Raw genomic sequence first — 21,927 nt, 5'->3', positions numbered from 1 at the left:
TTTTAATCCAGATAAGTAGAAAAACCATTTAGTAGCCACTAGCTAGAACCTTAGAATGGAACCCTGAAGCACTTAATTCAGATTTATTTAGTTTTTGCAGCTTGCAGATCATATTTCAGCTGCTCCCACTCCCTTATACTTTTTTATCCCCAAATGGAAGCTATCTTTCTTCCCACCTCTTTTTTAAATACAGTCGCGTGTCACTTAACGACAGGATATAATCTGAGAAATGTGTCATTAGGCGATTTCGTTGTTGTCCAAACATCGTAGAGTGTACTTACCAAACCTAGATGGTATAGCCTACTACACACCTAGGCTGTATGGTATTAATCTTATGGGACCACTGTTGTATATGTTGTCCATTGTTGACCTAAAACATTGTTATGTGATGCATGACTGTATAGGATTTTATCTTTCAGGGTGATATGAGAAGATTTTCTGTCTGGGCAATTAGTGCAGTAAGCTCTCTGTGCTTGTGCTGCCCAGTATAGTAGCCACTAGCCACATGTGACTATTTAAATTTACATTTTTATTTATTTAAATGAATTAAATTTAAAATTCAGTTTCTCAGTTGCATTAGCCACATTTTAAGTGCTCAGTAGCCGTTGACTAGATAATTCACCCTATCTTCACCTTGTTATGAGGTAAGATTAGGTAAGGAAAGTGAAAATGCTGTACAGTCCTAAGGTGTTACTAACTGTACTAGTATGTGCTGAGGACGTGGAGCAGGCAGTATGTGGATTATAGCAGTCATCAGAAGCCCTCAGTGTCCATTTCTCACAATGGCTGCTTGTGTGTTTGAGGACCTCAGAATTACTAACATTTGAGAATTGACAAAATTTTGCTTTTCTGTTACTAACTAGAATTATGCAGATGAGTTCTGAAAATTCTTTAGTTGAGCACTAATCAGAATAGTTGGGAGCCTCAGTTGAGGTAATACCCAGAGGAGGTGCACATTCTTTAATAGCTTGTTAGAGTTTTCATTCAGGGACTTGGCGGGGAGGGAATGAACGGGACATAGAGCTTAATTCAGACACAGAATTAAGGTATGTCAATCCTAAGGCAGTAATATTTGTCCAAATAGACACAATTTTAGACTGGAACTGATAGCATGAACTTTCACTAACCTAAGAGCCGCTGTGTACTGGATCACTGCAGTTTCATGACAAGGAAGTCAGCACAGACATAGTGAGAAGTAGGAGGTTAGAGAAATCTGTGGCAAGATTTGAAGAGCTGATCTCTATGAAGTGGTCTGTCTTTAATTGCACTTGATTGATACGATGCCTATTTCCAAAAAGTGTTTAAGACAACTTACCATAAAAGCACAGATTTAATAATATCTGAAGTATACAACTTAGGGAGAATAGAAAGAAATGAGATCCAGAAATTCTTGCCAAGAAAAGTACAGCAGTTTATTCATATGACACTGAGTACCTGATGTATGCCACACATTATTCTAGATGTTGGGAGTACATAGTGGTGAATAAGACAAAGTCACTACGTTCAGTGAGATGATATTCTAGAGGACCAGGACGATAAATAACAACAGCAGCAGCGGCAACAAAAGCATTTTATGTGCTGGTTAGCACTCTGTAGAAAACAGATAAAAAATAATAGCTAACATTTATTGAGTACTTACTATGTGCTAGGCATTTAAAAAGTGTATTAACTAATTTAAACTTCATAGCAATGTTATGAGACAATTGCTATTAGCCCCCTTTTACATATGGGTAACTTACTCAAGGTCACACAGTTACTAAATGGCAGAGATGGATTTACATCTAGCAGTATAGCTCAAGAGCTCTTAAGCACTGTGCTATGTTATCTCAAAAATAAATTCAAGAAATGTGCACGATTGAAAATCTTTGCTGAGGGGCATGAAAGAAGATGTGAATAAATATGCTAAATGCTATGATTCTGAATGGTAAGACTTAATTTTGTTGCAATATCCATTCTCCCCAAATCAATAATTTAAATTTCTAATAAAAATCCTAACAGGATTTTTTAAGTTGGCAAGTTAATTTTAAAGTTACTCTGGAAGAGTAATTGTGCAAGAATAGCCAAGAGAAATTTGAAATAGGTTAATAACAAGAAGAGACTTTGCCCTTCCAGATACCAAAATATATTTTAACACTATAATAACTAAAGCAGCATATTTCTAGTGGAAAAGGCTAATAATTTAATGGAACTGAAATATATAGGGAATTCAGTATATGATTTTAGTGTCATTTCAGGTGAGACAAGTCTTCACTAAATGTTATTAGGACAATTGGATATCCATTTGGAGGAAAAAAATTTAGATATTTGATGAGTTAAATGATCTAAGTTTAAAAAAAAATTTAGGAAAACATTAGGAGAAAACATGGGGAATATTTCTATATTATTGAGGTGATGAAGCCTAAGGCTTCCTCCCCCAAACATAGAGTTTATAAGATAAATGTCATACTGAGACATACAACATATGTAAGAGAAAGGGGGAGTATCTATAATGTTTAGTACCCTTGCAAATTGATAAAGGAAAGACAACCCGGTAGAAAAAAGTGTAGAGCATAAACAGATGATTTCCAGAAGAAGAGATAATGACTAGTTATTAAGAAAACAAAATGACTATCAAATTGGCAAAAACAAACAAAAAAGATAGTGTCTAACATTGAGGGCACCACCATATAGATTGCTGATATTGGCACAATCTCTTTAGAGAGCATTTTGGCAGTATCTATTAAGGTGAAAAAAATGGGCATATCTTCTGACCCAGCAGTTCTATTTTTAGGAATCTCTTCTCCAGTGATACTTGTCTAGATGTTTTAAGCATATATGACCTTTTAGCATTATTTGTGATGATGAAAAATTGGATATAATCTAAATATCCATCAATTGGAGAACTGGTAAACATTAAACGTTTATATAAAGTATAAAGTAGAATGGTATCTCCACTTAATACTGTATGGTTTGGAATACTATATTGATTTTTCATTGAGTGTATAGTGCTTTGTAATATCAACAACAAAACCCAAATGAGAAGGGAACTGCAAGGGTAATCACTCACCTTTTGTTTTTCTCTAGCTATACCAAACGGTTTTGGTACCAGTCCACTAACTCCTTCAGCTAGGATATCAGCACTAAATATCGTGGGGGATCTCTTACGGAAAGTAGGGGTAAGCATTCAATTATTTATCACTAGGTGTTTCAGCTGCCAAGGTGTTGAATTATTTCTTAATTTGACATAAGGGAAGGAAAAAGGATACCTTCCTGTGGTAAAGGCTGTAATTAAGTGGAGAAGCAAAAGCTTCCAGTGACTGGCTGAGACTGGTCCAGATGAACACCTCCAGGGCTTGGGCTTGCCGGAGCCTCTGCAGAAGGCCCTGTGTGCCAAGCTCTTGAGTTCCCACTGTGCATTCTTCCTGTTCCCCATGGCTGTTTCTACATCATGACTCCTCCATTTTTTTCTAAAATACTTCCTCTGAGGCCTGCTGTAATGTCTTATACCACCTCTAATCCTGTTCTTTGCTGCTGTCTACCATCCTCCTGGTCATCCTTTGAGCTTTTACTTTGTAGGACTTGAGCATTGACTGGGGGCATTGACTTCCTGCTCTCAGTCATGCCTGTCTTACTGCTCCTTGGCCACCTCAACTTCAGTGCTGTCTCCTTGTCCCTAACCTTATATTCCAGAATAGTTGGGCTTTTGTTTTTTGTTTTTTTTTTTTGTGAGGAAGTCTGGCTCTGAGCTAACATCCATTGCCAATCCTCCTCTTTTTGCTGAGGAACATTAGCTCTGAGCCAACATCTGTGTCCATCTTCCTCTATTTTGTATATGGGATGCCTCCACAGCATGGCTTGATGAGTGGTGCATAAGTCCGCGCCTGGGATCCGAACCTGTGAACCCCGGGCAGCTGAAGTGGAGTGCGTGAACTTAACCACTGCGCCACCGGGCCAGCCCTAGAAAACAGTTGGGCTTTTGAAATTGTATTCTTGTTTTCTGCTTATTCTTTTTTTTCCTCTGTGTAATACCTACTCTTTGACCTTATCGAGAGTAGCACTCCATTTGTTTTCTTTAGCCATTTCTTGCTTTCACTTTGTTTCCTACTCAACCCTGATCACACAGATCGCTTATTCTGTCACTATGGACTCATAGTCTCTTTGGCCACGGAGGAGACCTGCAGTCTGGATCAGTCAAGCAATTGGACTACTCCTTCCCTACATCCAGATTGCTGGAAACAATTATATAACCATGCAGATTTAAGCCATGATAAAAGTTAGCATTTCTAGGATTAGTCAGTTCCCTATCCTATTTCCCTTAGGAACTTTTACCTCTCTTTTTAATAATCTACCCCTGAAACTTCCCACCATCCACGATCCCTTCATTTATTTTTTTTGTGTGAGACACTTTTCTGAAAAAAGTAGAAACTGCGTTATACTTTATATGAAGAAGAAATGGGAGGCCAAGATACAAGGTCCTGTGTTTACCTTTTCTAGCTTGTAAAATTGATTATTTTCTAACCATCAGATTAACTCTAAATTTGCATTTTAAAGTTAGTATAAAAGATAATGGGCGTTAAGTCATTCATACAGTACATAGAGTAATTTTTCTTCACTCCTAAGATAACCATTTTTTATCCCATTTGTTGTAAGAGTTGTGGTATTTATAAAATTTATAAAATAATGTGCTTATTTTTCTGTATCTTGACTTATCATCTTTAAACAAAAAGATGAAGAATTTAACTCACATCTTCCCAATTGGTTATTTTTATTTTTCGTTCTTGTGTTGGTTATTTTTGTAATTTTAAGTAACATGCTTACCCTCTGTTTCTGAATTTATTAGATTATATCTCAACTCCCTGTGTGTGTGTCTCTCTCTGTCCCTTCTTGAACTCTCCATTGGTTGGTTCTGAAAATTGAAAATTAGTCAACAGCATCTACAATATTATGCCCATGAATATATTATTTCCTGCATAATCATAGAGGAGGAGCTGGGCTCTTGGGTCATTTTATTTGTGCCACTCAACAGAGGTTTCAAGCATTTTGATCTTTTTCATTTATTCAAAATCATGTTAAGTTTTTTCATATTTGTGTCATAGCTGACTTGTATGCCTTTTTCTTTTTCCCAGCATTTCTAATTACGTTTTTTTCTTGTGGCTGGAAGAAACATACCCTTTCTTTGCCATATGTCTTTTATCTTCCAGCTTCTTATTCACCCTCTTTGCTGAATGCTCTGATATGCTTCTAGGGATGCTGCACCGTTGACCCTTGAATTTCTCTTCATTATACTCTTGGGTTGGTTTTGCCTATTCCTGGACCCCACGTTGTCATCTTTCTTTGTTCCTTGTTTGTTTTACTTTAGTACCTCAAGGTAATATATTCAGTTATGGTGCATGAGAGTTGAACTTGGAGTCCTTGCATGGTTCACCTATTCAGCTGACAGCCTGTCTTCTAAGATGTCATCAAAACTCTTGGTCTGCTGTCATCCGCCAGTACCCGCATGCTTTTATGAATATTTCATTTTCTGCTTCTTTGCACTACTTTCTCTACTGACTTGAACTGAAAGCCGCATCCCCACTCTTGCATCCTCTTCCACTGAGAAATCAGGGCTATCTGATTTAAACTTACTTGATTTCCTCTCTTACCTTATTTTATTACTCTCCTATTATTATTTCTGCTTGTAGCCATTCTTCCTTTTTATTTCACTGGCGAAAGTATCTGATTCCTGCCCATGGCTAATTTTGTCTCTCTGTACTTTGGGTTTCATTACTTCCAGCCTTCTCATCTTTATTTCTCCTATATCTTCAGCTTTTTACTATATATTTGTTAATATTTATATGTAATGTTTATGTATTATACATTATGTTATACACATATATACTTTATATGTAATATTTATGTATTACATATTATATACACAATTTTTTAATCTTAAAAAGCAAAAATAAAAGCAGTTCTTCTTCCCTTTTACCCTACATCTCTCTTTAACCATCATCCTGTTTCTCTCTTCCCTTCACAGCCATGCTTTTTGAAAGCGTGTCTCCATTTACTGTTAGCAGCTTGAACTGCCTGCACACTCCCCAGACATCCTAGTCTGGGCTCTGTTTCCTGCTCACTCCACTAAAATTGCTCATTGATCTCAGTGCTGTCAAATCCAATGGATGCTGTTCTGTCCTAATTTTACTTGAAACATTCAATACCGACCCTTTTTTTTTTTGGAAATGCCTTCTTTCCTCTGCTTCTCTGATGCTGTGTCATGTCTGCTTTCCACCTTCCTGTACATTCCTCTTTGTCATCTTGTTGGGTTTCATCTGCTCACCCTTTCAGTGTTGATTTTACTCAGAGTTCTGTCCTTGATTTTCTGATCTTCTCGTTCACAACCATGATTTCATCTACTACCTGGTGTGCGTATCTTCTAAATCTTGATTTCTAGACCACTTGTTTCCCCTGAGTGCCAGACCCAGTACTGTACTTGGATGTCTCACTGACGCCTCAAACACAACTTGCGCCTGCTGTGTGATAGATGCTTAGCAAATATTTGAATGAAAGAATGAGTGTCTTACATATAGGAAATTAATGGCTCTCACTTTTTACTGTGTATTTGTATATTTAACAAGTTGCTGAAATAATGCTTATTCAGAGCTTATGCCTACAAGGTCATTACCTCTCTTCTTTCTTTCTGTCGTTATTTTACTAGGTCATTCTACTTTTGTTATAGGAAAGGAGAAGAGAAAAGTTTCAGTCTGTTTTTGTTGCTGATTTTTAACAGCTCTTATTGAAATTATGGGGGGAGGATTCTCAAAGTGAAATAGATGTTTTCCATAAGTTTAATTTATCCACATTCTCAATCCCTAGTGTCATGGATAATAGGAATGGACTGTTTTTTGTCTTTTGTCTAATTTTTGGCATGGATTATACCCTCCTCCCCTTTTTTTTCAGGGAGAGGGGTTTGATTTGGTCAAAGTGTTTATGGGAAAGGGGGAGTTGGTGATATCTGTGTGTGATGGAAATAGATGAGAAACTCCTGTTCTCTTGTCATCTGTGTGTAGAGCCTGGCACTGTCCAGGTGTTGTGGTGACAGGTGCTAAGAAGGGCACCCAATTTAGAGATAAATGCTAAAGGGCCAGTGTCATTTTCAGGTGAATTATTTAATTATAGACAAAGGGTATCAGTTAGACATTTTGCAGTGTGCTTTCAGAAATAGAATAGCTTTTAACTTTGTGTGAGGTGTTGTAAATGCACTTATCCATTATGGTGCAGTAGAAACAAACTGAAGCCCTATAAAAAGAATTGGCTACGTTAAAAAAAAAATTCTCAATCGATGCTTTTGCATTCTTTATAGCAAACAGACACACATCCCCAGCTAGCCAACTAACAAACAGCCCACAGCTCAGAAAGAAACAATGGATAGGGCCAAGAGACCTGGGATCCGTCTCTATATACTTGTGCCACATTTGTCTTAGTTATAGGGTAAGGATTATATCTGTATCCCTTAGTAATACTGAGAGGAATATATAAAATATTCTGAGCTCAGTAGACAGGGAGTCAGCACAAACATTCCCTCTTTCTATTAGAAAGGTGATTGATTATGGCTTAAATAGCTACCATTATCAACTGAGAGAGTAAGTTTTGAGTCTTGAAATAGAAATGGTTTGAAATGCAAATTTTTATGTGTAGCTACTGTTTTGACAACCAAATCATTCCTTTTTCATTTTGTAGGCTTTAGAATCCAAATTAGCAGCTTGCAGGAATTTTGCAAAGGACCAAGCATCACGAAAATCCTATATTTCAGGGAATGTTAACTGTGGGGTGATGAATAGCAACGGCACCAAGTTCTCTCGATCAGGGCATACATCTTTCTTCGACAAAGGGTAAGTCTTAGAAATTTTAAATGATAATTTTTTGAGTAGTAAAGTTGCACATTAGTAAGTGAGCTTACTGAAGCTCTGAAAAGGTAAACTCAGTTTGATGAACTCTCCTGAAGCCTGTTATCCAGGGGACGTGAAATCTGTTGTTGTCTTCTAGTCTCCATGGAGTCTGTTGCTCTGGGAACCCTGACTCGGAAGCTTCTGTCCTGGGAAGCAGTCTCTTGAAAGGCAGCAGTGCTAGGGATTAAAGATGACTATGATATGGTCCTTGTTCTCAAGGTGCTTATAGGCTTACTAGACTTTCTTAGAAAATACTTGTTAAGGGTAGAAGAGAACACCATGATCATGTATATACAACCTCTGAAACAAAGCCCCTGACTGAAGATTTAAAAAAATGTAAAACCACTGGATCAAATACAGTTTCGGAGACACAGCCTTCGTATAATGTGAAGATATTTTTTTGGGGAATTGAGAATTAAAAAGAAATTGTCTTAAGATTGAAGCAGCAGCAATACGTCCTTAATGCAAAAAAAATTTCAGTTGGTACAGAAGTATATAAAGTAAAAAGTAAATGTTTTCTGTTTTCACACTATTTTTGCATCCTTACAATTATTCCTAGGCATATAAAATCATATTTTACTGCATCTACTATACACTTTTAAAATTTATGGGATTATACTTTAAATTTTGCTCTGCAACATACCTATCGGGACTTATATTGCCAGTGTCTTTCCACGTCAGTGCATATTGTTCTACCTTAATTTATAAAAGACAAAACACTGCATGGTTACACTCTGGTATGGGTATGCCTTATTTAGGTAACTAGTTAGGACATGTGGTCTGGGGATGCTGACCATGTTACCTAAAGTCGCTGTTACTTGAACAGCAATGCAGCATGATCCCTTGCCACTGTCTCTGCATTTTTTTTTTTTTTTTAAGATTTATTTATTTATTTTCCCCCCAAAGCCCCAGTAGACAGTTGCATGTCATAGTTGCACATCCTTCCAGTTGCTGTACGTGGGACGCGGCCTCAGCATGGCCGGAGAAGCGGTGCGTCGGTGCGCGCCCGGGATCCGAACCCGGGCCACTAGCAGCGGAGCGCACGCACTTAACCGCTAAGCCACGGGGCCGGCCCCCCACTGTCTCTGCTTTGAGTCGTAGAGGCTGTTCCTTCTTACTGTCCTGCGAAAGCAATGCAGATACAACTCTAGAAATTTTCAGTTTCTTAAAGGAGCTGGTGTTTTTTGTTTTCCCCAAGAGCTGTGGCGCATCTGTGGAGGACCTGATTTGTCACACAGTCTGCTCTAAAGAGCTGCTTACTGTCCATCCTTGTGGAGTGGAGTATCCTGCTTTCTCTCTCTCTCACTTTAGAGAATTCTACCTTGAAGTGTTAAGGAGCACATTCTAAAATACCAATATATAAATCAGAACTTTATTTATAGACATTTCATTAAAAGCACAATCTAAAATATCAATATATAAATCGGAACTTTAGTCTAACTATTGGACTTCCTCAGGGGGAGTAAGAATAAAATAAAATTAATTTTCCTCAGGTTTAGGGGTATCAGGCAACCTTGAGGAGTTCTCATTTTTATACTATAATGGTAAATGAAATAAATAGATATATTTACATTAGAGATACCATTGTCCCCAAACAGTACAGGGAAAGTTTAGAGGTAGTTCTCACAGGGCTGGCTCCATGGCTTAGCGGTTAAGTGCACGCTCTCCGCTGCTGGCGGCCAGGGTTCAGATCCCAGGTGTGCACCAACGCACCGCTTCTCCGGCCATGCTGAGGCCGCGTCCCACATACAGCAACTAGAGGGATGTGCAGCTGTGACATACAGCTATCTACTGGGGCTTTGGGGAAAAAAAAAAAAAAGAAAAGAGGTAGTTCTCATGAGTGTCGGAAACAGTGCCCAGTATTTTTTCCTACAACTTGTAATTACCTCCAATAGAATAGTTATTAGTCTCTATCTGGAATCATATTTCTTGGTGGGTCTTGAACACCTTATGACGTGAGAACAGGCATGAACCATTAAGTGGATAGGTTGGACAGATGCCTTTGCATGTAGCAAGACCTCAGAAGAGCCCTGATGGAGGAGGGATAGCATTGTTAATTCAGGCTCACTGCTTCTGTCGTCCTTAGAGACGGGCTTCCACCGCACCCCTGATGCAGACCACCAGGGCAGTGATTGCCCAGAGGTGAACCCAGTCCTAGGTAGATGCAGAGGATTCAGTGTAACCTGAAACTAGGAGTGGACCTTGGACACTGTGACGGAGTCTTTGTCCCCTGGGGAGCGTCCTAGATGCAGGTGTAGGCTTTATTTCCTGCACCGAACCCAGAAAGGTGCTTCCTGATAGAAGCAGTTACAGATGATACTTAGTTTTGGTTTAAATAGAACAAATTGTTAATTGTACTGTTTCTATTAAGAATTAATACGCTTTTGTGGTCTGGCCTTTTTGCAAGGGTTTAGTTTATATGATAAATGGATTGTATAAACACACTCAAATATTACGTTTGTTTGGTCACCATATACCTGAGGATAACTTTGTTGTGGGTTTTTCTGTCTTCTTACTTCCTTGCTGCTTTGCTTTGGCTCTGGCCTGCCTGGCTTTTTACCTCTGGCCTTTCTTCCTGCTGACCTGTTGACTGATAAAACCAAGATGTTATGTACCAGCTATAAAAGGAAGGGGGGCGAATATCCCAACTCCCAGCTCCATTATTAAATCTGGCAGGTTAAAAGAAAAACATGTCAGTTCTTATAGAAGTGTAGCTTGTAGTTTCAGCATGAGAAAAAGCTTTCCATTTTAAAAAGCCTTCTGTGGGGCTGGCCCCGTGGCTTAGCGGTTAAGTGAGCCGTGCTCTGCTACTGGCGGCTTGGGTTTGGATCCCGGGCGTGCACCGACGCACCACTTGTCCGGCCATGCTGAGGCGGCATCCCACATACAGCAACTAGAAGGATGTGCAACTATGACGTACAACTATCTATTGGGGCTTTGGGGAGAAAAAGGGAAAAAAAAAAAGGAGGAGGATTGGCAATAGATGTTAGCTCAAGGCCGGTCTTCCTCAGCAAAAAAAAAAAAAGCCTTCTGTTCTAGAACTTGCCTGCCCTACCTCTCACTCCTAAGGAGTCTGTCTGTAGGTAGTACTGTCTCCATAGTTTTACTAGGGCTTCTAGAGTCCTCCTATAGGAGCATTGTTTGTGGGGAAGAGTTAAAGTAGGTTTGTATGCATGTGCGTGTATATGAATGTACGTGTATACACCCCGCCCTCCCACCTCCCTCAAAATCTTCAGATGCAGTGAGGCCTTACCACATAAAACAATATATCTTCTTGTTATATGTTGCTGTATAGGATTTGAAATATTCTATAGGTTCTGGTTATTTGAGGGCTCCTTGGAATCAGGATTTTATCTAGTCTGATCACTTCTGCCAGTTCCTAAAATATGGCTTGCTGGGCCTACTTCCAACGTGGTGTTCTGTTTCCTGCAACCACTAATAGCCCTTCATATCAGTCATCTGAAAGGATACAAATTCATGTGTAGTACAGTCACTTGAGTTCTCTCAAAAACATTCTTTTTTCTCCATAGCTTTTATTTAGTTTCTTATGTATCACTTACCCTAATTTTGCAAGCCAGTCTGATTTCTTTGGGGCTATGTAGGTAGGCATAGACTAATTTTAGGGCACAGTGTGAAAATAGTATTTGTATTACTGTTTAATGTTTTTTCCCTTTTTTTATTAGGCAAGAAAAAGTCATATTTCCCACGTTGTTCATGGGTAACTGAATTTGTTTGCTGTGCTCTTTTTCATTCTTTCTCAATCATGGCGTGTGGTGGAAGACACATTAACAAGCTGGTTTTACTAACTGCATGGGGCTGACTCTGCTTTAATCAGTTTACAGCCCACGAGTGAGCTTTCAAGTTCCTGTGTGACTTGATTATGTACCATTGTTATTGGTTCCGCTGTGCAAAACGAAAACAAATTAGTTGTAGTGGTGCTGGGGTGATTGTGAATACAGGCCTGATGGCACTCCTGAGATAGGGTAGGGTACTGTAGTGATGATGCCAGGAATCCGTGGTGGGTCTAGGGTTGCTGTCAGGCCCTGGGACCACACTGGACTGTCTTCACGGGACTGGGTTCTTGCTGTTACCCAGGGTCTTGTTTTCTCACGGCAGGCCCTAATGATAATGGAGCCTCCCTGTGTGGACCTTCTCTGCTCACTCTTGTATTCCCAAAGTACATTGGAATGGGAGATGGGGACGTGTATATGATCTCCCTTACTTTTCAGGAATGTACATGTCAGTGTGCAGAGCCTGGGGTGAGCACTGGAGCTGGCTGGAGCTGCGCTGAGCTTCCGTTTTCCATCTCACTAGGGAGACTGGGGGTCTGAAGTGTGTCTGCCTGTTCTCCGGAAGTAGCTCTAGCCCTCTCTCATCCTTCTCTCTATCGCCCTCTCAGGTGAACCTGTCCTTGCTTTGACGGATTCAGTCTCCATGCTTTATCTCTGTTGTGAGATGTATCTTCCTCCTGACTAGCTTCTAAACATGTGGTAGTTTTTTCCTCCTTTTCACTTCTTCTCTTGCCATTTTACAACTGACCTTGGTACCTTTTCTTAGCTGGATTCTGTATTTTTCAGACTCTTTAACTAGATTTTGGTGGTAAGACCATGAAATTTCATACCTTCTGGAATCTTTTTTACATAGATGATTCCCAGATCTGTGTCTGCATCCCTGCCCGTTCTCTCTCCACTCAGTCCTGGGTTGTCCACTGGGACATTTTTTGGCTCTTTTGCTGCTCGCTGAAACCAAACGTGGTGAGTATGGAGGTGTTTCTTCTCTTGGAAACCTCTCCCCACTGCACAGCTTTGCAGTTCCCTGAAAAAGGGACCTCACCAGACTGATAATCCCACCTATCGGGTCAGCTTTCTTCTCCCTCTTCTCAACTCACAAGAGAGGTGCTAGGTGAGACCCTGGTAGATGGTTATTCTCTTTCTACTCCATTCAGTCTTCAAATCACGAATTCCCATTTCCATCCACACAGAGAAATTGGTTGTCTAGTTTCTTGTTCTCCCTTTATATTCTGGATTGCATCGCTTATTTTTCCCATGAGCTGACCTGTGTTGAGAGCACCAAAGTGGTTGCTCGCTGAGGGCCATCAGGTGTCCTCTGACCAGAGGAGACTGGGAAAGGATAGTGGCCTAGGCATCTGGAAGCAGGTTGTGGGCCCCACTGCCCCATTGACAGGCTCATGGGGTGAGCTCAGGTGAATGGCTGGACCTTCTCTTGCTTTGGTTTGCTTAGCTGTACAACAATGGGAATGAACTTGATGTTCTTTAAAGGTTCATCTAGCTTGAAAATGCTGGAATCTCAGTTCTAAACTTGCATGTGGAGCTATCCTCATGGTTGCCGCTTTTGCACGCCCCTGTGGAACAGGTGCCAGGTTCTTCTTGGCACCCAACAGTATTCCCTTTCTGCCAAGTTTGGGGGGCTGTCTGTAGTACAGCTTGCCCTGCCTGCTGCCGTGCTCTGTGAGGCTGGGAGTCTGATGTTCACATGCTCAAAGCTGAGGCCATTTATGAGGCCTGCCTTGTTTTCCCTGAGGTTCTAGGAGAAGCAGGCATTGGGGCTCTGGGACTAGCCAGAAAAATGACAGATGGAGCTTATTTTCTGAGAGTTGCAATGGCATGTAGGATGTGGCCTGTGCCCCCAGAAGAGGCACAGGCGTATAGCCTTGGGAGAATGGGGAGGGATGATTTGAAGTTTTCAAATGTGATGAAGCTCGAGTGTCAGATCTCCCTTAGCCCAGAAAGAAAAGGAAAGATCCTGGGCGTGCATCGCAGAGGTGGGAAAGTGTACAGCAGGGAGAAATGCCATTTGTCAGAGCCCCTCCTGTTGCTCCTAGACTGTGGGTGGATAGCTTGATTTCAAACTTGAAATCTATACTCTGAGGTTAGTTTCTTCAGACATTTTAACTCTGTTTCTTCAAAGTAGTCAAGGGTCATTTGTCAAGTCTCACTGCATGCCTGTTTCTCTGAGATCACACTCACCTCTTCAGTGTACAAAACAGTCATCTTTGTGGGGAGAGTGTCTGCATTTTTTTAAGAGAACCTCTCTCCATTAGTCTATATTCAACTCCCTGGGCCCCTCCCTCTGATGAGTAGGTTAGGGGGACAGTGGTGCACATGTGTGGTGCAGAATGGCCCCTTGCAGTTGGCTGCATCTCTCAAATTGCTAGTGGGACAGGTTTTCTTAGGAAGTTTTTCAGGATGGAGTGGCTGAAGTGGCTTCCTGAGAGAGGTTCCAGGCTTTGCACTCACTCCCTCACTGCTTCTTTGGCTGTGCTGCCAGGTGGTGGGGCAGGGTGGGGTGCTCTGCATCACTGGGCCTGGATGCTGGGTCCTGGCTGGTGGTCTGGTTGCTCATGAGTCTGCAGAGAAGCCTACTCATCCAGCTTTGCTTGCTGAACAATTTTAAAAAGTTATTTTTCTTTCTCTTATTAAGATATTCATATATATTGTGGGAGATTTGGAAAACAATAAAAAAGTATAAAGTAAACAAAATTTACCCATAACCCAGAGGGGAAAAAATGTAACTATTGTTAAATTTTTCTTCTACAATATATATGATTTTATGTACATATATGTATGTGTGCATATATGTATTCATGTGTGTATCCCCACACATTCTAGATTTAGCTACATAGATAGCAATGTCTATCTATATAAGGAGCTATAGTCTAGAATCTAGAATATATACCACTTTTTTTCCCTTATATCATTGAACGTATACAGTTTGGTAACCTACTTCTTTTTCCATCTAGCATTAATTATATTCTGAATATTTTCCCATGCTCTTAACGAACTCTGTGGAATGTGTTTTTAATGGCCGTGTAAGATTTCATTGTTTAGTTGTACCATTATTTAGTTAGTTAGTTCCCTACTGGCAGACGTTTAGACCTATTCTATGGGAAAAAAAGTCAGGGCTGTGGCTGCGGTGGCTGGTGTGATGAAGTTGCCGAGAAGGGAGCACACAGTCTCATTACCCCAGGACCACTGAATTCTCAGGTCTCTAACCAACTGATGCTTTCTAGGCAGCCACTCTCCCTTGGGCCATCAGGATTCTACTGTGGGCCAGGAAGAGGAATAGTTTTAGAGAGGAAATGAATTTCTTGCTGTGTGTTGAGTGATTTTAAATGACAGTCTCTCTTTCTCTTCCCCCTCCCCTTCTCTTCTCTGCTCTGGTCACCCCCACAGGGCAGTAAACGGCTTTGACCCAGCTCCTCCTCCTCCTGGTCTGGGCTCCTCGCGCCCGTCGTCAGCACCGGGTATGCTGCCTCTCAGTGTGTGAGTGCCCGGCCTCCAGGTGGGGGCTCCTGCCCCCTCCAACAACCCAGGACACCCACGCCTCACCCCTCGGTGCCTGGGCCCAGCCTGTGCCCCTCCGTCTGCCTCCCCACGGCTGGCAGAGGGCAGGCTGCATGCAGTGGCGGCTGCTGGGCCCTGCCCAGTCCCAGGACTCTGCGCGATATCAATACTGGCTATTTTCTCTTCTCGCCGTAGTGCCGTTGGTTTCACATGATTGCACTTTTGTGGGTCACAAGGTGATACATACGTGTATTACTTGGTCAGTGGATGCAGAAGTACCCATTCATCACACCTGCCTCATAGCCCCACCCTGCTGTACTGATAGGATTTAGTTGTGTTTAGGACATTGCAGATCTTCTAGAAGTTCTCCCCCAAATCAGGTCGACATGTGCCCTTCTTCTGAGCTCCCACTCAGGCATCTTCAGTGCTCATGATCATGTGTCCCCCAGCTCCACCCCCCACAGTTTGGGCCTGTTGCTGGCAAAGAGTCAGGAAGGTCACTGAATTAGGGAACATTTTCTGCACCTTCTGATTTTACTTTAGCAGTTATCATTCCATAGACTTTCCTCCAGAGCAGCGCAATGCCCTTCTGAGCCCCAGATGGCAGGAGCCTCTGAGGCCTGGGCACACACAGGGCTGGGCCTCTGTGCTGTCTCCTCCTCCTCCATGTGCCTCAGACTCGGGATGGAGGGTGGTGGCAACCTCCTCGCCAGCTTTTTGGTCCTTCAGTTAAATGACATCTTCCGAGCATTTTTGTTTTGTCTTCTGAGGGCCTGTCCAGTTATGTTAGGAAGGGTTGAGTGGCCTGATTCCAGGGGCTGGCCGCTGCTGGCTCCTGGGGGGCAGACTGACTATAAGTGGTTGTCCCTGTGCATCCTTTGATTACTCTCATGCTGCATTTACTGTTTACATTTGTTTTATTGTACATAGGTTTGTAAACATTATTGCCTAAGATATTTGTATATAACTTGGGCTTTGTAGCTTTTATTTATTCAGAACTCATATGGCATGTTAATGACTTAAGATGGTGTCCTACTCTGGGCAGCTGTATAGGATCATCATGTGGTTAAAAAAAGAGAAAATACTTCCCCTCAAAAAAATCTTTTAATGTGGAAACAATAAATTTCACAGAAAAAAAGGATTGAGCTTGCTTTATTGAGTTTCTGCCATCCTGTGAGAGAAGAGCTGGAGTTACAAAGCCAGGTTCAAATGTCACTTCTGCTCTGACATGGGACACGCGGATGGACAGCAGCTGTGGAGTGGGGCGGCCTCAGGAGATGTCTCGTGCACTGAGTGGGCGTTCTCATGCTGATTCTTGGTGCTAGTTTCTCCTCTTAGCTGTGATTTCCAGGAGCAGCATGAGAACGGCCCAGGCCCCATGTGAAGGTCTGGGAGGAAGGACCTGGACTTTGTGGGAGGCAGCCTGCTAAATCATGGAGTACCTGCGATGGATCCAGGAGCTGCTCCTGCAGCTGTGCTGCCTTTCATGACATGTGTTGGTGTTCTGGGATTAGAAGTTACTTGGGCCTGGGCTTCTCTCCTCATCCCTCAGATTGATGCTAGCAAGTGAGAGAAGGTAGCAGATGTTTGGTAGCAAGACACAAGCTGACTGGACTTGAGGAACGTGGAAACTGGGGGTCCGTACGACTGTCTCAGATTCTGAGCACTGCTTATAAAAAGAGCATAAAACAGTATAGTTAGTAGTTTTAAAATTGTAAGTAAATGAAAAGTAAGTGAATCAAATTCCTAAGTGAATTAGGAACTTGAAATAGGATACATTTTCAAAGATTTCTTCTTGTCTTGAGTATGTGGGCAGGGGTGTCTTCTGTTAGTGGTTCCTGGAGGTTCTGTTGCAAGCTGATTCACCAAGGGACACTGGCAGTGGTGTGCAGTGCTGGCCGTGCAGCTGAGAGGGAAACTCCACGTCTCCTGGTGGGCAGCTGCTCCCAGCTTCTTTCCCAGCCATCATCGGAAGGATTGGATTAGATCAGAGGTTTAAACATTTAGCAGAGCTCTTTGTTTATGCAGGAACCCCAAATCTAAAACATAGCAAGCAGAGCTGTTCTAGTTAAAGCAAGGATGAGTTCTGGGGTCTTGAATCCTGTCTCTGCCTCCCCAGTGATTTCTCAGTACCTTTCCAGCTGAACACCCCTGGGATCATCTCATGCAGATGGTTCTGTCAGTTGTTCAGTCGGTTGGTGGCTGGGGGAGGGGCCCTGGCTACAGGGTCACTTGTCTTTCACTGGATGTCACCACTGCTTTGGGTCCAGGAGAGGACGGGCCAGGCCCATGAAAGGGCGGCAGTGTGCTGCTGGGCTTATTTCACGTCCCTTCAGGAGGAGGCCTCCACATAGAGTGTTTTACGGCTGCAGCAGCCCTTGGCATATGACCCCATGAGGAAGCTGGTTGACTCCCCTGGCCTCCTTTTCAGTTTTGTTTGAATCATTTGGTTCAAAATGCTACTTTGCACTTGTTCAAATAGAGCATTTGCTACCTGGCATGAAAGGTACTACATACTGTTTGCCTGTCCAGTTAAAGATCGCCTATCAGCCTATCACCTGCCTCTGAGTGGGTTCTCTTCCTAGGCTGCCCGATGCCCAGGTTTACCTGGCTCTCACTGAAACCTTCAGGAATGAGCCCTCCCCTGAGCTGGGTCCACGCAGTAGTCCCCCCTGCATGGAGGGAGCTGATCTTCTAGGTGGTGAAGGACAGCCTCTTGCCTCCAGCTATTTTCATCTCACCACCCATTCCTCTGTCTGGCTCCTGAAACATCTTCCTGCACGAGAGTAGGAGCCAGTGCTCCACTTCCTTTCAGTCTAGAGTGGCCAGAAACTACCCCACCAACTCAGTTAAGAGCCAGAAGCCAAAGCTGGGATGTTGAGTCACAAGTGAGGCATCTGAGAACTAGACATAGATGACCTGAGAGCGGGGTGAGCTGGTTTTACCTCAGTTTACAGAAAAGAAAGTGGGCCCAGAGTTTAAGTGACTGGCCTGAGCTCACACAGCTAGTTCTTAGAAAAGCCAGGATTGGAAATAAGCTTGTATCTTTCTGCTCTACTCTACGGCTTTCCAAACTTGAGGCCTCACTTGGCCTTGAATGTCTCGTGCCCCAGGAGATGAGCTGATTTTGAATGCTTGGAAATGGTGAGCTGTGGGGGCTGGCACAGCCTTTGCAGCAGGAGGAATATGGTTCATCCAGCCTTCTTCCTCTCCCAATCCTGTGCTTGTCGAGTGTTCACTCTGCTTCTCTCAGAAGCTGTCCCAGAGAGGCCATCAGCGTCTCCTGAGAGCCAAGGTGGAGGCTGGCACCTCTGGGGAAGGGGAGGTGTCCTGGGGTGGAGCCACAGCTGTAGGGAGCACCCCCTAGCCAGATCTGTCCTGCCTGGCTGAAACCGAGAACAGCCAGCCTCACTGCTAGTGGGACAAAGCCAGAAAGGAGGACGGGCCCAAGCAGTACGTTGTTTTCACTGTTTGCCTAGAAGATGCTAAGATAAGCCTTTTCTACATTCCAACTTGTGCTTCATGAATTATTTTTCTCTATTTGCCCCAAAGGTTGAAACAAATTGAGAACACTAGCTTGGCCTTTAAAATATAAATGTGTTAGTTGATTCTTTCCTAAAAATGGGGGCAGGGGGAAGGCATCTTTGTAAAACATTTCCTATGACTTAAAACAACTTATCTGAAAACTGGTCCCATGACTATTAAAAACATGATATATGGGAATATAGTAGCCTTTTTTTAATTTTAAGGAAAAACAATCGAGTAAATATTAATGTACTAGACTTCCTTTGTAAGATAGTGCATGTGAAGAGGCAAATTTGAAAACAGAACAAAGCTTACAGTGCTGCTTTTGGGGGACCAAGTAGGGTCTGTGCCATGTCCCCTGGGGTTATGATTTGGAGTCATGCTTCGTCCTGCTGTCTGTCTGCAGCCACAGGAGTTATTGTTAGTGTTTCCTGTCAGCTCTGAAGCTTTTACCAAGGGAAACATGATGCAAACTGAACAGAAATTTAACTTATTTACTCGTGGGTGTTTGTAATCAGGTGTCAATGTTTGACTGCTGCCCCCATTGAAATACGGAGATCTTGCCTGGATCGTGATTTGTAGGTGGAGGCCTGGGAGGAAGGTGCTGGGCTGGCAGGCCTGGGCAGTAGGTTTTCTGGCACATGTTTGGATAAACAGATGAGTGATGTCTGAATTAGCTCAGAGCCCTATTGCTCCCTGTCAGTAGATGAGGGAGCTAAGAAACACTGTTTTTTTGGTTCAAAAAAAAAGTGATTGTTTTAACTAGGAAAAAAAAAATCAGCAAATCACACGGTCACCTAGAATTTAGGGGACTAGGTACACTTTTACATTATTGGTGTCACTAAATTATTCTCTTGTCGGCCGGCCCCGTGGCTTAGTGGTTGGGTGCGCGCGCTCCACTACTGGCGGTCTGGGTTCGGATCTCGGGCGCGCACTGACGCACCGCTTCTCCGGCCATGATGGGGCCGTGTCCCACATACAGCAACTAGAAGGATGTGCAGCTATGACATACAACTATCTACTGGGGCTTTGGGGAAAATAAATAAATAAAATTATTAAAAAAAATAATAATAAATTATTCTCTTGTAAGTCTTGAATCTAACAAGGTGATAAGCTATAAAAACTCTTTCCACTTTTTCCATAATACCCCATGGTAGTAAGAACAAATACATTTCAATAGCAATAATATAAATGTCTGATGGTAGGGGAATGGTCAGGATGACTTATCAGCTGAACAAGATACCCTAGAGCCACTGAAACCTAAGTGTGCAGCCGTGCTAATACATGGGAATGGAAATGACCAATGAAAAAGGACACAAAGTAGATGAACGTGCTAATTGCAGCTTTATAAAAAAAAATCAGAAGTGAAATTAAAAGGATACAAATAGTTTACTATTTGTGGGTTCTAAATTTTTCTGTAAAGTTGCCCAAATTGATTTTTTAAAAATGGAAGCAATGAGACTGATTTTCTTCCATTGCCCAAGTTGGCCCGAAGACCTGTGCTGAGAAGTTCCGAGATTTGAGCAAGTAGCACAAGGCGGGTGCTCCCTCACCTGCCAGATGACCACGGGTCACACTTGGGGAAATTTTAAAATACAGATTCCCCCGAGCTCTACCCCAGCACCGGCCTAGTGGAGACAGTACTGCATTATAAGACACACCTTTATTTTGTGAACCATTAAGAAAAATGTGCCAGTTAGAACTATGAAAATGCTTTCCATTTAGACTTTTTATATTTATTGAAAGAGCTCTTTTAGACTTCTTTAGACGGATTTTCATATCATACTTAATTCATATACAAAAAGGAAAATGTGAGAGATTCCTAAAACTTCACGTTGTGATTCTGATGTTCTGAGCCACGTTTTGACCCAAAATTGTCCTTGTCCGTGTTTTCCCAAGCAACGTCGTCCTCTGTGCCATGGTGAGCGTTGGTGATGCAGCATTTCTGAAAAGCGTATTCCATTGTTGGCTCCAGAATTTTCTTCTAAGCTGCTGATACCCAATCTGCAAGATCTGATGCTGGCCTTTATTGACCTTACGAGAAGTCAGGCAATGACATCACAGCTGCCACCTACTGACGGCGATTGTAAGACGCATGAGTTTACGCGTGTGAGCACATGGGCGTCTTAGAATCTATGCAGTATGGTACTTTAAAGGAGGCAGCTCTCTGCTTGGATATTTCAGTCAGACCCAGTGGTTAATAGTCTGATTATGTCAGATTACATCTTGAATAAGGCTTCATGACATCCAGTCAGCGGGGATGGAGTCCATTATTGGGCTACTTTGAAAAAATAAACATACTTCTCTGCCATAATGAATCCAACATTCATGTCTAGTCTCGGTTGAGGGTGAAGGACATGGTCACACTTTCTGCATATGGTACATAGATACTGAAATTACAATTAACACTGTCTTTGAAAACTGGCATCATCATGTCAAGATACCCGTATTGATGGTTTCATATTAGATTTCCGACAAGAATCGTATGAGATACCACACCTCACATGATTTGCTAGATTCCCAAGTGACAGGTGGCTACACAAGGAAGTGGGCTGCCCCGTCTGGTCCTGACAGCTGGCACAGGACACAGCATTCTAGCAAACACCCAGAATTTGGGAAAGCTCTTGGTGCACAGGTTGTCCCTCCCAGAGTGACTAGGAAGCCTTTGTGGATGGGGACTCCCCTCAGGTCTCAGCCACAGACTTCACTCTCAGCCCTTCCTGGAATCACGAGGAGAGGAGCCATCTTCTCCACTTTCTAAAGATTCCATCCCATGGCCTGTTCTGGCTTGAGGTTTTTTTTTTTGTTTTTTTTTTTTTGAGGAGGTGGGGGTGGGGCAGGAAGTGATGGGTCCTGGAATTTGACAACTGTCTTGACACAGACACGTCTGTGTCCTGGCAACATTGGCTTTAGGAGGAAGGGACCGTGGGTCAGTTATACCCAGAGGCATAGGGAGAGCTGGCTGTGAGAGCAATTTGGCCTCCCGGCTCATAATTCATCTTAGTTGAGGTTTTCCAGGATGGGGAAAATTGGTGACAGAAAAGAAATGTGACGGAGCTCTAGTCTTTCTGATGTCAGGGTTTCAGGAGGATACCCTCAAGCCAGTCAGGCTAGGAATAGGTGTGTTACCCCTACCAAAGTGATTTAACATAATTCTCTGGAATGTCTGCATTAAAAGAAGAGCCTATGATGTG

At 42.5% G+C, this 21,927-nt stretch overlaps 1 protein-coding gene across 4 annotated transcripts in view; it reads left to right on the top strand.

The window, feature by feature from the left end:
• Positions 1-21,203, top strand: part of NDEL1 (nudE neurodevelopment protein 1 like 1) — a 37,143-nt gene extending 15,940 nt beyond the window's left edge. Inside the window, exons 7-11 of one of the 4 annotated variants that reach the window (XM_058559737.1) lie at positions 3,064-3,155; positions 7,696-7,847; positions 11,588-11,622; positions 12,549-12,658; positions 15,098-15,198. In XM_058559737.1, coding sequence (XP_058415720.1) covers positions 3,064-3,155; positions 7,696-7,847; positions 11,588-11,622; positions 12,549-12,658; positions 15,098-15,115 — 407 coding nt within the window. In that variant the 3' untranslated portion in view covers positions 15,116-15,198. Of the gene's footprint in view, positions 1-3,063; positions 3,156-7,695; positions 7,848-11,587; positions 11,623-12,548; positions 12,659-15,097; positions 17,136-20,632 lie in introns of those variants that run through there. The other 3 variants (XM_058559741.1, XM_058559738.1, XM_058559740.1) reach the window with 3 other exon arrangements.
• Positions 21,204-21,927: the final 724 nt, after the last annotated feature.

This window comes from Diceros bicornis, chromosome 18, assembly GCF_020826845.1.
Source record: "Diceros bicornis minor isolate mBicDic1 chromosome 18, mDicBic1.mat.cur, whole genome shotgun sequence".
NCBI classification, from domain to species: Eukaryota; Metazoa; Chordata; class Mammalia; order Perissodactyla; family Rhinocerotidae; genus Diceros; species Diceros bicornis.
This window is presented reverse-complemented; position numbering and strand designations above follow the sequence as displayed.